Below are 16,339 nucleotides of genomic sequence, written 5' to 3'. Positions count from 1 at the left end.
TCTTCCCACGCCCACTGATTACTTTTGACCAATCAACGGCTTTTGGTCATTCAATGTCCTTTCGACAATTGGTAAACTATGTGTAACACATTTATAAATAGTGCTGGTTGGAAATATATCCCAGTCATCAACTTAATTATATAAACATGCTTTACTTCAGTAGACAAAAATCGACAATATTAATACTAAGCATAACACAGGCATGCATGTATTGTGATAGGATAATAATTTGCAATAGGCAATACCTATATCGGCCAACACCGTGATCTTTACCATACGCGTTCCGTCTGTGCAATACCCGTAAAAGAAGCAAATGAAATTAATTTTATTTGTTTCGCGGGCGCAAAATTTGTATTTATATTTCAGCATCAAGCGAAATCAATATTTTTATTTAAAAATCTGCTTTGTTAAATGATAGGGGAATTTTTTTTCAACGATTGAGTAAAAATGTTTTTTTTCCAAAATCCCAGTCACATCCCCCTTTTCTCCTTGCTTTCAAAATGGTCGACATATTTATAGCATTTTGCCATACTTTACAATTTTTAACCATTATGGGCATCTCTAGTAACATTCTTTTCTGTGAAGGCGGGTCAGATTAATTTGTACCGATACCGGAAATATGACAGTTCTCCGGGAATGGTGGGAATATTATACACATATCATGTTACGCAAAAAAATTCAGACGCAACTAACGGAACCCTGCAAATTCCAAAAATGAAATGATTGCTTTTCCTATCTTAGATTTGATACATCGCATCTACCCAAAAGAACTTGAGATAAAGGATACTACAGACACTGTGAAGTCAGCCTCATATCTTTACCTACACTTATAAATCGATGGTAAAAACTATTGACCAAACTTTACTACAAACGTGATGACTTTTCATTCAGATTTGTCAACTTTCCTTTCATCTGTGGCAACATATTTTTCAGACCAAATTCTTAAAATGAAATATTTTTGCAAAAGGAATGAGGGCGATTCCCTAAATGGTCGTATATCATTGTTTAAAATGTTACAATTGTCAATATAAGCATCATATGTGTGGCTGTGACACATTTAATTTAGTTTAATATCTCAGAATATGACATACGTCTGCAGATTTTGCGATTGGGAATCACCTTTTTAAACGTTCCTGATATTATTGCTCAATATGTTTAATTTGTCAATATCAAAATCATGCGAATGTCTGCGATACACGATCTTTCACAATTTCTCAAAATGACGTATGTTTAGAAATCGTGTGGGCGTGAAAATTTCAAATCTATACTGAAAAGAAATAAAATATTTTATAAATGTACTAAATATTAAAAATTTCAACGGAGAATGAACTGCGACTCCTGTAATCATTAAAAATACTCTAAAAGATTTTTTAAAATTCTCTTTAAATTGCTATTATAGAATTATGATAGGTACGTTGCTTGCGAAAAAAGGCAGAGTAGTTATTTTGACCGTCCAATCAAAATAATGCCTCGCCCCATTCCCCATTCCCCAAACTCCATACCCCATACCCCATACCCCATTGCCCCATCCCCCATTTACCATTATCCCATCCCCTATTCCCCATTCCCCATGTCCATAGCCCCTTACCCCATAAATATAAGTCTATATGAACTGATCGTTAGAAAAGTATTAGGAAAAAGCAAAAATCAAACAAATGTAGTCCAGGGACAAAGGCTAGATATGGAAAACAGATAAGCAAAACAAAAGACTTAAATAACCAAAATAACACATACGAAATAACAAAAGTAAAATGAGCATCTCGGACTTCACTGAAAACTGGAAGCATGGACCACGCTTACGGTAGGTAAGCGTCCTCTGCTTTTCAGGAAACATGCGCCGAGTTGCTCATAAAATGTCACGTTCAGGGTAGACGAAAGAGGAAACAAGAGGAAAAAAAATCTATGACACGTTGAACAAATCAGCTTCCATGATGCAAATAAATACACCGTAACGATCAACAATCATTAGTGATGACTCCAATTGTGTAGCAAAACAACTCTGTTTCAAAAACCTAATTGTAAGAAGTCTGGCGCGATATAAAAAAGTCTGCGCTGTGTAGTATGTTTGTTTGTTTGCCACTGGAAAGAGGGAGAGGTGGGTATGGTCGGGTACAGCAAGGTCTGACATAACGTATGTGTTGTAATATGAAAACTGCATACGCAGATGCTGAAGGACAATGGAAGCAAATGATGTGTCTTAATAACGTAATTAACTTTTTTTTGTGTTCCAGATATTAATTCTTGCTTGAAAAATACTCAGTTTCTTCTAAAACAATGAGTATTGATTGCTTTATGTAAATTGTGCTGACTTACAGATTAAGACACTATAGCATTGACTTAATTACGAATTGGATTAGGTAATTTTGTTGTTACCCTTACCGATTTAAGCAAACGATTTTGTTCCGGTTATATTTAACCTCTTATTGATTACCGTAGAGCGAGTCATTTTTGCTAGACGTTGATATTCGCTTATTTTAACGGCCTGTCTAAAAACACTAAAATTATACACGAATTTTTTTATCCCGGGCTTAAGCACTTAGTGCACCATATTTTATCTGCCAAAATTAGAAACGTTAAACCTAAACCTTTTCGTATACCGTTTTGCTTCAAAATCGACAGATTTTACACCTTCAAAAATAACCCAAAATATGGTATTGTATATCCATTTTAGAAAACTTAATATGCAAAATCTGAACCGCATTATTTAACTATGAATACGCCCTCAAGACTAACCCTTGATACTGATTTCCTTACGCCATCTGCACCTGTGTTGAATGGTTGACATTTGAAAATGGGATCACATATCACAAATGTGTTTCAACTTTTAAAAAGTATAAATGTTCAAAATAAAAGTTCAATAATAATGATTTCAATCTAGTAGTAACATAACGTTTATTATTTTTTAAGAGCCTAATTGTAAAAAAAGTCTACCATGGTACTAAAAGTACGCGTAGTTACAGCAAACTCTGGCATAACATATGTGGTGTGATTTGAAAACTCCTTACGCCTATGCTGAAGTGATCTTGCCATAGATGAAATGAAAGTTGACAATACGGAATGAGAAGGCATTGTGTCTGTCGTATACTTTTGTCATGAGTTTTCCTTTTCAATCATTTTCACACAAGACCGTTCAATTACACTGGTGCAACTCTAAGTATCTATGAAACAATCGCCCAGCAGCAGTAAAAATTCACATAACTGCTAAATTTTCTAAGAAGATGATTATCACAAGGCAAACAGAGTTGATGTCTATATATGGTTGTATGAAAATGTTTAATTTTTAAAACATATTATTGAATTCTTGTATTTGTTTATTTTGATGACCTCGGGAAAGACAGTGTATTTACTAACTGTTCCATCTTATTGAAAGAAAATGTTATTATATCAGTTTATTATTATTTTTGTTGAAAATAAGTCGTAACCCCTATAAAATAAAATTGTTGCTACCTTGGTTTTCAAAATGATAAAGGTTAATGTTACGGTTACGGTTAGGGTAAGTACGATTCTAAAGGAGCTACATCCCGTCCTAAGTAACACCACGCGGAAAACGACTATTTTATTTAAAGTCTGATAGTAAAACAACGAAAATATTTATGCATGATTAATAAACTATTGGGTATTTTATAAAGTCAAATTTTAGATTAACATACTCGCAGTCTGACTGCATTCGCTTATTTTTTTCGTTTACGTTATACTCAAAAAGGTTCCCACCAAATCTTCTAAAGCCTGCATCTTTAAACGCCTTATAGATCTTAAGGTATCTAACAATGTTTTCTTTTGGTGTATCTGGGAATATATGAAATTCAACTCCAAGTTGTTTTATTCTACTCGTTAAATCATCACGTATTAAGGATTCGATGACATCCCATTCATAAAATTCGATGTCCATTTTCAGGTAATCAATGTGTCTCTAAAAAAAATAGTTAATTTATTATTGTTTCGTGTTACCTTTGTAAAACAAAAATAAGACACATGACAGTAATGAAAAAGCATAACCTCAATCATGTCTTTTTATACATGTTACTGCTCAAAACCGTCTCTGCTTTTAGATTTTGTGTTCAAGGAAGTGTCGTTATTGGATTTTTTTCATCAAACGTTGTATAAAGTTTCATAGTTGTTATTACGAAACTGATATTCATTCAGAAGATGCAACATTTTATCTCTCAATAAACTTTTTAACAAAATTACAGGCTGCCATACCTATTTTTACAACAAACAGTATTAGTTCAACATAAATATTTTAATTCAACTTGATGTTAACAAAGTAAATGATGCGGAAAGTCAATCCAATAAGACGTTAAATCTTACTGAAGATATGCTATCTCAAATATGAGATTGAAACTTCATATCGGTAAATTATATTGTAATGTATACCTTCTAAATTATGTAGTGATATTGTTAACAACGGCTGAACATTCCCCTTTTGACAATATCTGCCCTCTACTGTCAAAGAGGGTCTGCAGTCCTACCACAACACATGTTACTCCCGTAGTGATATTAATTCAATGTGGATCCTGAAAAATTCGAAAGGATTTTTGGAGACAATCAGTTCAAGACTATTATCTGAATACAATAGCATTAAAACCTATGATTTTTCAACACTGTATACTTCTATCCCCCATACTCAGTTAAAATCCCGACTTAAAAACACTATACATCGTTGTTTTTCCAAAACAGATGGTACACCTAGATAAAAATATATAGTTCTGTGTAGAAATTCTTATACTTTGTAAGAGATATTTCAAAATCATCTTTCAAATATACAGAGGGAGATGTTTACCAAATGCTGGTATTTTTAATCGGAAAAATATTTGTCCAGTGTGGTGGACGTGTTATTCAACAAACGGTCGGCATTCCAATAGGAACCAATTGTGCTCCTTTACTTGCTGACCTATTCCTTCAAGAAAGAATATCGTTTGGCTAGATCCTTCAATCTCAGTTTCCGCTATATAGATGACGTATTATCTTTAAACAATCCTAATTTCGGGGACTTGATACATCGCATCTACCCAATAGAACTTGAGATAAAGGATACTACAGACACTGTAAAGTCAGCCTCATATCTTGACCTAGACTTAGAAATCGATGGTAAAGGAAAACTATTGACCAAACTTTACGACAAACGTGATGACTTTGCATTAAGAATTGTCAATTTTCCTTTCATCTGTGGCAATATTACTCCAGTACCTGCATATGGAGTGTTCATATCACAACTCATACGTTATGCCAGAGCTTGCCGAAACTACGCAGACTTTTTGTATCGCGCTAGAACTCTAAAAAAAAGGCTTCTGGAAAAGAGTTATGTTGCTACAAGATTGAAGTCATCACTACAGAAGTTTTATGGTCGTCATCATGAACTCGTGGATCGTTATGGTGTATCCATCTGCACCATGAAAACTGATTTATTCAACTGGTCATAGTTTTTCTGTCCTCGTTTGTCTACCCCGGACTTGACTTTTTATGATCAACTCGGCGGGTATTTCTAGAAAAGCACCTGGTCCATGCTCCCAGTTTTTAGTGGAGTCCGGTTTGCTCATTTCATTTGTTACTTTGTATGTTTGATTTTAGTTATTTTATGTTCTTTGTTTTGTGTGACTGTTTTCCATGTCTGGTCTTTGTCCCTGGAATACATTCTTTTGATTACCGCTATAACCTTGGTTCCCTTGATTACTCTTGCTAATTTGACATTATATATGTTAAATGGACATATAATTCATAATTCATAACTTACATTTTCATGACCAAGGAAATTAATTATATCACGTAGAGTCTTAATTTCCCATTTCTGAAACGGATTCTTCTTTGTGTAAAGATCAAGCCTTGGAGAAAACATTTTTTTGGATTCTCCCCCTATTCCGATAGGAAAGAAATGAGCACCACTTGTTCGAATATATTCCGTAGAATTTCCCATACTGAAATTTAAAACAATCATGACACAAGCAGTTATTTTTTTTTTTTTACATATTTTGTATGCCGTGCAATGAATTGATAAAACATGATATTTTTATCTTTAAATCGAAAATTCTTTGTCTGAATTTACAATGGTTTTAAAATCTCAGATCGATAAAATGTTACATATAGCTATGTTGAAAATGATGTTAATTTAAACGATGCATCACCAAACTGACTTCGTGTGTGATTCATCCAAAACATTATCTCGAATGTTAATTTACTATATTTTTCTATGATCTTTCAAAAAAAGAATAATAATGATATTTAAAATGAGAAATTCATTAAGGATATTACAGTTTAATACAGTTCTTTTTCAATCGGACTTTCTTTACTTAAATATTACCATTTGTAATAATAACATATCTAGCTCTTTTAACATAGTATTTCAAAATGAAATAGTGTATTCAAACATGATCTTATGAAGCCGCATACTTATTTAGATACAACACATTGCACATTTAAATTGCTTGATTTGTTGTTACCTTGGATCAAACGAAAATACATCACAACCAAGTGAGGCAAATACGTCATCAGGACCAAAACCATAGTTAATACTACAATAAAATAATGATAATTACAAACACTAGAAAATAAAATTTGCCAAAATCAAGCAAATCCCCAACATTTCTACAAATTGAATGCTGCCCATTGTAATTGTTTAAACAGGCCGGTTTTAAAAAGCTTTGTTAAACAATTAAACAATGTCAGTGTTAATTTCGTTTCAAATGAAAGGGCCACGTCCTAAATGAAGAGTATACAGAAAGATCTGTACTCAATTGAACCGAAGTAGATATTGTTTAGTTGGACTACATACTACAGAATATAAAAGTTAAGTATGTTTTGATATTCCATCAGAATGGGGGTTAAACTTACATGAATAAAAACTATCTTTATAAATTAAAAGTTATTACTGAGAGCACTCCTATTCATCATTCAACTGCAAAATATCTTACCCAAAGGAATACACCAAGCAAGGTTTCTTGACAACAAAAGGAAACGAATTACATTCCAGCCAGTTTCCACGCCATGTTTTGTTCCTACATTGAAACTCCATTTTCTTGCCCCTTAGATCTCTGTGAAATTAAAAACAAATTTGAAAGAACTAACTCAAATACACGTAAAATCAAAATGTCATGAAACAAAATGTGATTCACTCGTAATCAATTTTGGATTAACCTATTTAAAATTGCTACTTTATGCTCATCATTACAATACATTCATATCACCAATGAAAGTTAATTGCAAAGGCCACGAATAAAGATTATTAAAAAAGACGTTTTTGCAAGATTATAGAGTGGTACAAAACATATTTAAAAAGGCAAAAATAGCTGTATCACAATGACTACACTAAACAATGAATAAATGAAATATTTACGCAGCAATTTCCTTCAGAGCCCGTTTCCAGTCTGTTCTTGGATTCAACTTATGTATATCATCCCCAATACTTCTTGATAGAGATAGATCAAAGTTAAAAGGTCCATTTCTGAGTGTATTGATTCTGGATTCTGTATTCCGCGTCAGTCGATTTTTAACATCTGCTCGTAATAAAGACTTGCTTGTTTATTTTGTGTGAGTAGTGTTGCCAGAGATGTCACAGCGGTAATAATCTTAAATATAGGTACTGCAGAATTTTTTGTTTAATTCTGCAGGACCCACTTTGAGTTTATACAAGTACAGGAGTAACAAGTTGTCGTGGTAGGAACGGAGACCATCTTTTACAGCTGTGATTACATAAGTTAAAAGTTGTGAAAGCATTTTGGTGGTACATTTTACAGATCCAGCTATGTAGAGTTGTCTTCATGGATTCTTGTATAGTTTAGGAATCTAGTACATAAACAGTAGATCACAATCATCATCTTTGGAAAATCAACCGAAAGAGGATAGTACGGATTTATGGTTTTCAACTATCTCTTCTTTGAATTGCGGTAGCAGTATAGGTTTTAAAACTGCTGATATTGACCTACTGAAAACGTTCAGACGTTTCAAAATTAAAGACCTCACAGTCTTTACCCATTCTGACAGTGAATCAGTTTTTTTCTCGTTTTTTTTGTTTTGGTTTTTTTTGTTTTTGTTTTTGTTTTTGTTTTTGTTTGGTTGATCCATTTTCTTGCAAAGTCCTCCACCGCATTCATAAGTATTTTTAAATTATAATTTTAGTTTTTTGAGCTGGTTTATGCTTCTTTGGACCTTTGAAAAAACACAAAAGAATGCAGGACAGAAAGTGGCATACAAAAACCTGAGACAATCACAGTCTTGATTTAGAGAAATTTAGGACAAATCGTTATAGGACAACATGTCACAAATAATAATTTTGGGAATTATCCTAAAAAAGATCATGGTTTTGTATCATTTGTTTTATAAATATTAATCTTATAGAATTTTATGACATAGCAAATAAACAAAAATTAAAACAATATCATGTGGAAAATCCTGTAAACAGTTATTCGTTTAGCTTAGTTTTTTAATGTAAAAATATTCTTCTTGCATTTACAAATCAAAATTGATATTGCAAATTTTGTTAAACAAATAAATTGGTCACTTTATAGTTGTGTGACTGCAAATGAAATGATAGAAATTTTGCTAGGTTAAGGCCGTTTTAAGTTAAAATTAAAAAAAAAACCAAAAATCTTTTAAGTTGCATTCCACTGTTAAACCGTTTTAAAATGACTAAAATTGCTAATATAGGTTTTCTATTCAGTTTGTTTGATAAGACAAGTTTCAAAATATGCGATTTTTCTACTTTCGATTTATTGGAATTTTCCCTTCTGAATCACGTGATCATTTTTTGACATCCTTCAACTCAACTATAAAATGCCTTTGCCCGACCTGTTAATCGCAAACAAATTTATTAAAATCTAGCAAGATAATTTGTATTAAGGTATTTATCCTGAATTTTGCTGGAATTAGAAATGAATCGTCAGATTTGCCAAGAAATCTATACTAGAAATATGTTGTGCGGTAAAATTTAATAATATGTCAAAGTCGGCGAAAGATTTTTTTCAACTATCCCTGACGATTTTTTGCCAGACACAGATAGATTCCCTACTTCAAAAACTACTGAAAAACCGACATAGTACGTGTCCAACTTTCAATTCTCTTTTGATTACAAACGCTAAAATGATATGTTTTTAGATTCATTGTTAAATGACATAGTGGGTTATACAATTAAGGTATATGATGTACTTTCACTAATTTGCTTTATTATAACCGTGCACATCCTTTTTATCCACTGTATCACAGTAAAGGCTTTAAGATTGCAATACAAGTGTAATACAAATAAACTATTCTTACGGCTATATTATTCCGTTTAGTTCATCATACTAATTCGAACTACACGGCCGCCATGCATGTATGAACTTTCTGGCAACTTTCTGGCAACGTTCTCGACCAATCAAAAACGGCTGTAAGCATGTAGAATGTCATGATTAGAATTATATAAAAATGAAACACTGAGTAAATAATTATACTAGAAGGGGGAGATGTTAAAGCTTGCAAATAACGTCGTTTTCCATATATGAAAAATAAGTCGCACTTACTTAAATCGAAAGAAATGAGAAATAAGAAAACTTCTAAAGAATATTTAAGCGGAAAACTGACGTGATGCTTGAAACTCTTTATATATTTTCTATTTTCTCCAAATGTATCTAGATAGAGTTTCCGAAAACTGTCAGTTTAATGGAAAATTGCAATCGCCAGCAGACGTTGACGTAGACATTACTTATGACCTTGTAGCATTTCATTCCTTTGTTTTGTTACATAGTAAAAAATTACATTGAAAGTCTCTGAACTATCCTGCGTTTTACAACTTTCAAAATGATAGTTAAAACAACAAATTTAGTGTTATATAAGCAAACTTGGTTGTAAAGCTGATATCCAGTTTTGACAACAGTTGACAGTTTTTAATTATTCGGTAAAATTGTGACCTCTTTGAAATATAAAAACATTGCAGAGGAGACATGTTTGTTTCCCTTTCTTTTATTTTATTTCATTCTTTATTATTATTTTTTTTGTGGGCTTAAACCTCTGTCTAACTTTAATGCAATCGACTTTCTTTCACCAATTGTTATGACTTTTTATTCTTGAGTTTCCAACTATGTACTGGATTCCTAAATACCACAAGAATCGATACAAACAAGGTTACATAACTGGATCTGTCAAATTTACCACCAAACCTCTTTCAAAGAGGGTCTTAAGTCTCACCACTACACTTGTTACTCCCGAAGTGGTATAAATTCAATATGGATCCTGAACAATTCGAAAATTCTTTTGGAGACCCTCAAGTCAAGATCAGAATATAATAGCATTACATCCTATGATTTTTCAACACTGTATACTTCTATTTCTCATACTCAGTTAAAATCCCGACCTATAAACACTATACATCGTTGTTTCTCCAACAGAGATGGTACACCTAAGTATTATTATATAGTTCTCGGTAGAGATTCCTCATATTTCGTGAAATATTATTCCAAATCATCTTCCTAATATGAAGATGAAGATGTTTTCAAAATGCTGGAATTTTTTATCGACAACATTTGTCCAGTGTGGTGGGCGCGTTTTTCAACAAACGTTTGGCATTCCAGTGGGAACAAATTGTGCTCCTCTAATTGCTGACCTAATCCTACACTCTTATGAGGCTTACTTTATCATTGATTTGATCCGAAAGAAAGGTCATCGTTAAGCTAGTTCCTTTAATCACAGTTTCGGTTATATAAATTACGTTCTATCGCTGAACAATCCGAGTTTCGGGGACTTGATACATCGCATCTAATCAAAAGAACTTGAGAAAAGGATACTACAGACACTGCGAAGTCAGCCTCATATCTTGACGTACACTTTCAGATCGATTGTAAAGGAAAACTATTGACCAAACTTTACGACTAACGTGATGACTTTTCATTCAGAATTGTCAATTTTCCTTTCATTTTTGGCAACATCCTTCCAGAACCTGTGTATGGAGTTTTCGTATCACAACTCATACGTCAAGTCAGAGCTTCCCGTAATTACGCAGACGTTTTGTATCGCGCTAGACTTACAGTTAGGTTTCTGGAACAGGGTAATGTTGCTGCAAGATTAGATTGAAGTCAGTTCAGAAGATTTATGGTCGTCATCATGAACTCGTGGATCGTTATGATGTTTCCTTCTGCACCATGAAAATTGATTTGTTCAACGTTTTATAGTTTTTCTTTCCTCTTTCGTCGGACTTGATGTTTTATGAGCAATTCGGCGGGTGCTGCTAGAAAGCAGGGGACGCTTACCCTACCGGTGTACCTGGTTCATGCTCTCAGTTTTTAGTGGAGTCCGAGTTGCTCATTTGCTTTTGTCACTTTGTATGTATTATTTTAGTTACTTAATATTCTTTGTTGTTTATGTCTGTTTTTCATGATTGGTCTTTGTCCCTGGATTGCATTCTATTTATTTCCGCTAGAACAGTGGTTCCCTTGATTACTCCTTGCCTTTGCGTACTGCAACTATTTGTCCATTGAGTTGGTCAGGTTATGATTTGTGATTTGTTTTTGTCCTACCAAATTATGACTTTTAATTCTGTGACTTTATAAAACAGTCCATCTCATTGTTGTGTAATATTTACATTTATTAAAGTGACTTTAAATATAATTGATAATATTTTAAACAAAATTTTATTAGCTTGGCTTATGTCAAGTGTGTATTAAGTATAAACAAAAACGCGGTTAATAAGAATTAATGTTAAAATTGGGATAAATAATTGTTTTGTCTGGTATTATCTCGATATGGTTCGCACGTACAGCTTTTTGTTTACTACGCACGGTTTGGTGATCCGTTACTTAAATATCGGCTAGTGACTTCCATGTTCTACAGACGTGCCTCGCAGTTTTCAATTATTTGTTGGAATAACAAGAAACTGCAAAAAATAACACGATAGCACAAAATGAAGAAATGGTTTATGAATGTTTAAGGCCGCTTTTTATTTCAAATTAGTCAGTAAAATATTTGTTAAAGATATTTCAATATGTTTTGAAATGCTAATTAACTACTACTGTAGTGTGCAGCGCGGCCTGGTGCTTGAATGTTTCTAATCATGGGAATCAACATTTGAGTGAAAATCAAAATAACGTGTCAAAGATGAAGACTAGACAGGGAAAAAGAAACATACAACAATGATAACTATAAATAACTAGAAAACAGTTACAAAGATATAAACGTAAATGGCAACCAGGACACCACAAAAAATGGCATCATGAACCAGGTGCATCGGTAGGGTAAGGGTTTTTCTCAAAATGACCAACGAATTGCCCATTACATGTCAAGTTTAGGGTAAATGAAAGAGAAAAAAGAAAACTATGACACGAAGAAAACATTGGTTGATATGGTACAGATTAATTCTCCATGACGATACACGAGTGAATGATGACAAACATAGTGCACGTAGTTTTGGTAGCCTCCTGTAAAATGTACGAGTTGTAATCTCCACACGCAGGTACAAAAGGGTAGCTGCTACAGACCGAGGGATAGTTGACGAAACGGAATGAAAAGTCAATCGTGTGTATCGTATTCTTTGGTCATGAGTTTTCTCTTTCCATCGATCTCTTAGTATAGGATGTCAAGATATGATGTTGACGTCATAGCGTCCGTAAGGTCTTCTGTGTTACGTTATTTTGGACAGATGCGACGTATAAAATATTTGAATATAGAACTATTTCAACACAATTCGTTATCTTCAAAGCGAAAACTGAGATAAAAAGAACTGGCTAATTGATGTTTTGGATCAGATCAGCTATACAGGCCCAAATGAGTAAACAAAAAGGTCAGCGAGAATAGGATCTCAATTTGTACCAATTAGAATAACGATAGTCTGTTGAAGAACACTTCCACCACACCTTACAAATATGTTGTCGATCAAACATTCTAGCATTTTGAAGCATCTTCAGTATATTTTAAAGATGATTTGGAATCGATTGTTACAAAGTATTAAAACCTTCTATCAATTACTACGTTCTTGTATCAAGGTGTTCCGTTTTTTTTTCAAGATCCACATTGTATGAATACCACTACAGGAGTAGTTAATATGGTGGTAAGACTGAAGACCATATTTGACAGATGTAAGTATGGAAGATAATAGTTTCGAAAGAGGTTTGGTAGTACGTTTTACAGTTCCAGCTATGGTTTGCTGTATGTATGGTTTCTTGTGGAGTTGTGGAATTTAATACATAGACAAAAGAGCGCAATCTTTGTCTTTGGTGGAAAATAGAGTTTAGAACGGATTCATGGTTTGCCACTATCTCTTCCTTGTGGAAGCAGAATAGGTGTTATTACCAGAGATCGATGGTAAAGGCAAAACTATTGACCAAACTTTAATTTCATCTTTGGCAACATCCTTCCAGAACCTGTGTATGGAGTTTTCATATCAGAACTCAAACGTCATGTCAGAGCTTCCCGTAATTACGTAGACGTTTTGTATAGCGCTAGACTTACAGTTAGATATCTGGAATTGAGTAATGCTGCTGCAAGATTAGATTGAAGTCATCAGTTCAGAAGATTTATGGTCGTAATCATGAACTCGTGGATCGTTACGATGTTTCCTTCTGTATGTATGGTTTCTTGTTGAGTTGTGGAATTCAATACATAGACAAAAGATCGCAATTTTCGTCTTTGGTGGAAAATAGAGTTTAGAACGGATTCATGGTTTGCCACTATCTCTTCCTTGTGGTAGCAGAATAGGTGTAATTACTAGAGATCGATGGTAAAGGAAAACTATTGACCAAACTTTACGACAAACGTGATGACTTTTCATTCAGAATTGTCAACTTTCCTTTCATCTGTGGTACCTGCGTATTGAGTTTTCATGTCACAACTCATACGTTATATCAGACCTTTTGTATTGCGCTATACTTCTTACAATTAGGCTTCTAGAACACTACCTTTTTTTTCAATGTTTCACTAATTTGTTTTATAAAGTCTGCTGTTTTGCACTATCAAGAATATGTTGTATGTCTATAAATAAAATAAAACCTAAAGACCAATTCCTCTTTACTGTACACCACACTCATAATTTTGTTTCAGAGGGATAAAAGAGTATGTCAATAAACTTAAGGAATGGTAATCTATTTGTAATGAAATGATTGAACAACTGAAGGTAAATTTAATTTACAAATTTAGTCGTTGAATGTCAGTTTAGACGCACGTACTTTCAAGTTTTACAAAAATTGACATAACAGGAACAATTACTCTGACTTAAAATAAGTAAAAAAATTTAATGAAAAATAACTTATATACCTATCTGTGCATTCTGAATTATGAATTTCTATCTTACCGCTAAAATACAGATATGAACAGAAAGCACACAGGATGACAACTAAAAGGTTTGTTAACAAACGTTTCCCCATTGCTAACTCTGCATTCACCTGTCGAAATAAAATAAAAACACAATGAACATATATTCGATGAACATGAGTAACTAGAAGAAAATGCTTCTAATTTAAGATTATTGAAGAACACCAGTTATATATATATATATAATGATGATTCCAACGTACAGCATTACTAAAGACAAAACTTACTTTTTTTCACAAATAAAGATGTTGTTGTACAAGACAGAAAATTTAAAAAAAGTCTTGTTAAATTTTGATATTCTCACTTCAATGATTTTACAAAACAATAATACATATATTAAAATATCTACCAAATCGACAATTTAAACTACACTAGTACCAAAGATTGTGCGACCATTAAGAACACGGTTAAAAATCATTACATAAAAATAGGCATAGTGTTAGTGTTGAAAGGCATAAACTTAATTAACAGTCAGGTGGAAATGAGTGACGCATATAGCTAACGCGTTAAGGACCATTTTTAATCATGGTCGTGAACCCTAAACCTTAACTTTAAAATATGGGTAAAACAAGAAAAAAGGAAAAGAAAAAAAAAGACACAGTAAATCTTGTTTTTATGACGCCAAATGAATGTGCCATTTTCCTAATTATTATTAAGAAATCATTTGTAAATAAAATGCACTTTCAAGCATTTAATTCAATCAGGGACCTGAAATTGATATTTTCTGGATTATACTTAAGACAGAAAGACATCAATATTTCTCATAAATTTATCAAATCCAGAGATAGATTCATAGCTAAAAATGTATTAAGTCTTTAAAGAGAACATTATTTCTTCTGACCTATTTCTTCACTCTTATGAGGCTGACTTTATAGCTGATTTGATCAGAAAGAAAGAATATCGTTTGGCTAATTCCTTCAATCTCAGTTTCCGCTATATAGATGACGTATTATCTTTCAACAATCATAATTTCGTGGATTTGATACATCGCATCTACCCAAAAAGAACTTGAGATAAAGGATACTACAGACACTATGAAGTCAGCCTCATATCTTGACCTACACTTAGAAATCGATGGTAAAGGAAAACTAATGACCACACTTTACGACAAACGTGATGACTTTTGATTCAAAATTGTCAACTTTCCTTTCATCTGTGGCAACATCCCTTCGGCTCCTGCGTATGGAGTGTTCATATCACAATTCATACGTTATGCCAGAGCTTGCTGAAGCTACGCAGACTTTTTGCATCGCGCTAGATTTCTAACAAGTAGGCTTCTGGAACAGGGTTATGTTGCTACAAGATTGAAGTCATCACTACAGAAGTTTTATGATCGTCATCATGAACTCGTGGATCGTTATGATGTATCAATCAGCATCATGAAAACTGATTTATTCAACGGATCATAGTTTACCTTTCCTCGTTTGTCTACCCCGGACTTGACTTTTTATGAGCAACTCGGCGGGTGTTTCTAGAAAAGCAGAGGACGCTTACCCTACCGGTGCACCTGGTCCATGCTCCCAGTTTTTAGTGGAGTCCGAGTTGCTCATTTACTTTTGTTACTTTGTTACTTTGTATGTATGATTTTAGTTACTTTATGTTCTTTGTTGTGTGTGTCTGTTTTCCATGTCTGTTCTTTGTCTCTGGATTATATTCATTTGATTACCGCTATAACCTTGGTTCCCTTGATTACTCTTTCAATTGATATTGTTTTCTCACAGAAGTATGACATCAAAATTTACACAATATTTCAAAATTACAGTACTTGTATGGGATAAACTTCCAATTTTATGGGGTACGGGGTAATGGGGCATGGAGAATTGGGCAATTGGGAATATGGATGGGGCGATCAGGAATGGGGATAAGGAATAATTTGGATTGGTTAATCAAACACGTAAGTACAATGTTGTTTTTCAGATTAAAGTAATTTTGATTATCAGTTACTGCATAAATATTTATTTAATAGCATAAAGTAATGCCATTGTTGTCAGAAACAGATATTCTAAAAAGGATACATGCATTGTTTAATATATATGAAATTAGATTAAAAATATTTAGGCTATAATTATGCGAAATA

General features: G+C 33.2%; 1 protein-coding gene and 1 long non-coding RNA gene across 2 annotated transcripts in view; one reads left to right on the top strand and one right to left on the bottom strand.

Annotated features, from left to right (window-relative positions):
* The window catches only part of LOC148615475 (uncharacterized), a 91,513-nt gene that overhangs the window by 25,081 nt on the left and 50,093 nt on the right, over positions 1-16,339 (top strand). The gene's annotated exons all lie outside the window — the stretch shown is intronic.
* On the bottom strand, positions 3,542-14,477 carry LOC148615479 (uncharacterized). Its single transcript, XM_088590388.1, has 7 exons — positions 14,466-14,477; positions 14,243-14,333; positions 7,328-7,487; positions 6,906-7,025; positions 6,435-6,506; positions 5,732-5,912; positions 3,542-3,910 (listed from the first exon to the last, which is right to left on the bottom strand). Exons 2-7 carry the CDS (start codon positions 14,313-14,315, stop codon positions 3,602-3,604), a joined length of 915 nt encoding a protein of 304 aa, XP_088446514.1. The 5' UTR covers positions 14,316-14,333; positions 14,466-14,477; the 3' UTR covers positions 3,542-3,601.

This window comes from Perna viridis, chromosome 6 (genome assembly GCF_037379345.1).
Source record: "Perna viridis isolate PV_CMFRI_1.1 ecotype Kerala chromosome 6, ASM3737934v1, whole genome shotgun sequence".
Taxonomy (NCBI): Eukaryota; Metazoa; Mollusca; class Bivalvia; order Mytilida; family Mytilidae; genus Perna; species Perna viridis.
The sequence above is the reverse complement of the archived record's forward strand: the minus strand, read 5'-3'. Positions and strand labels throughout refer to the sequence as shown.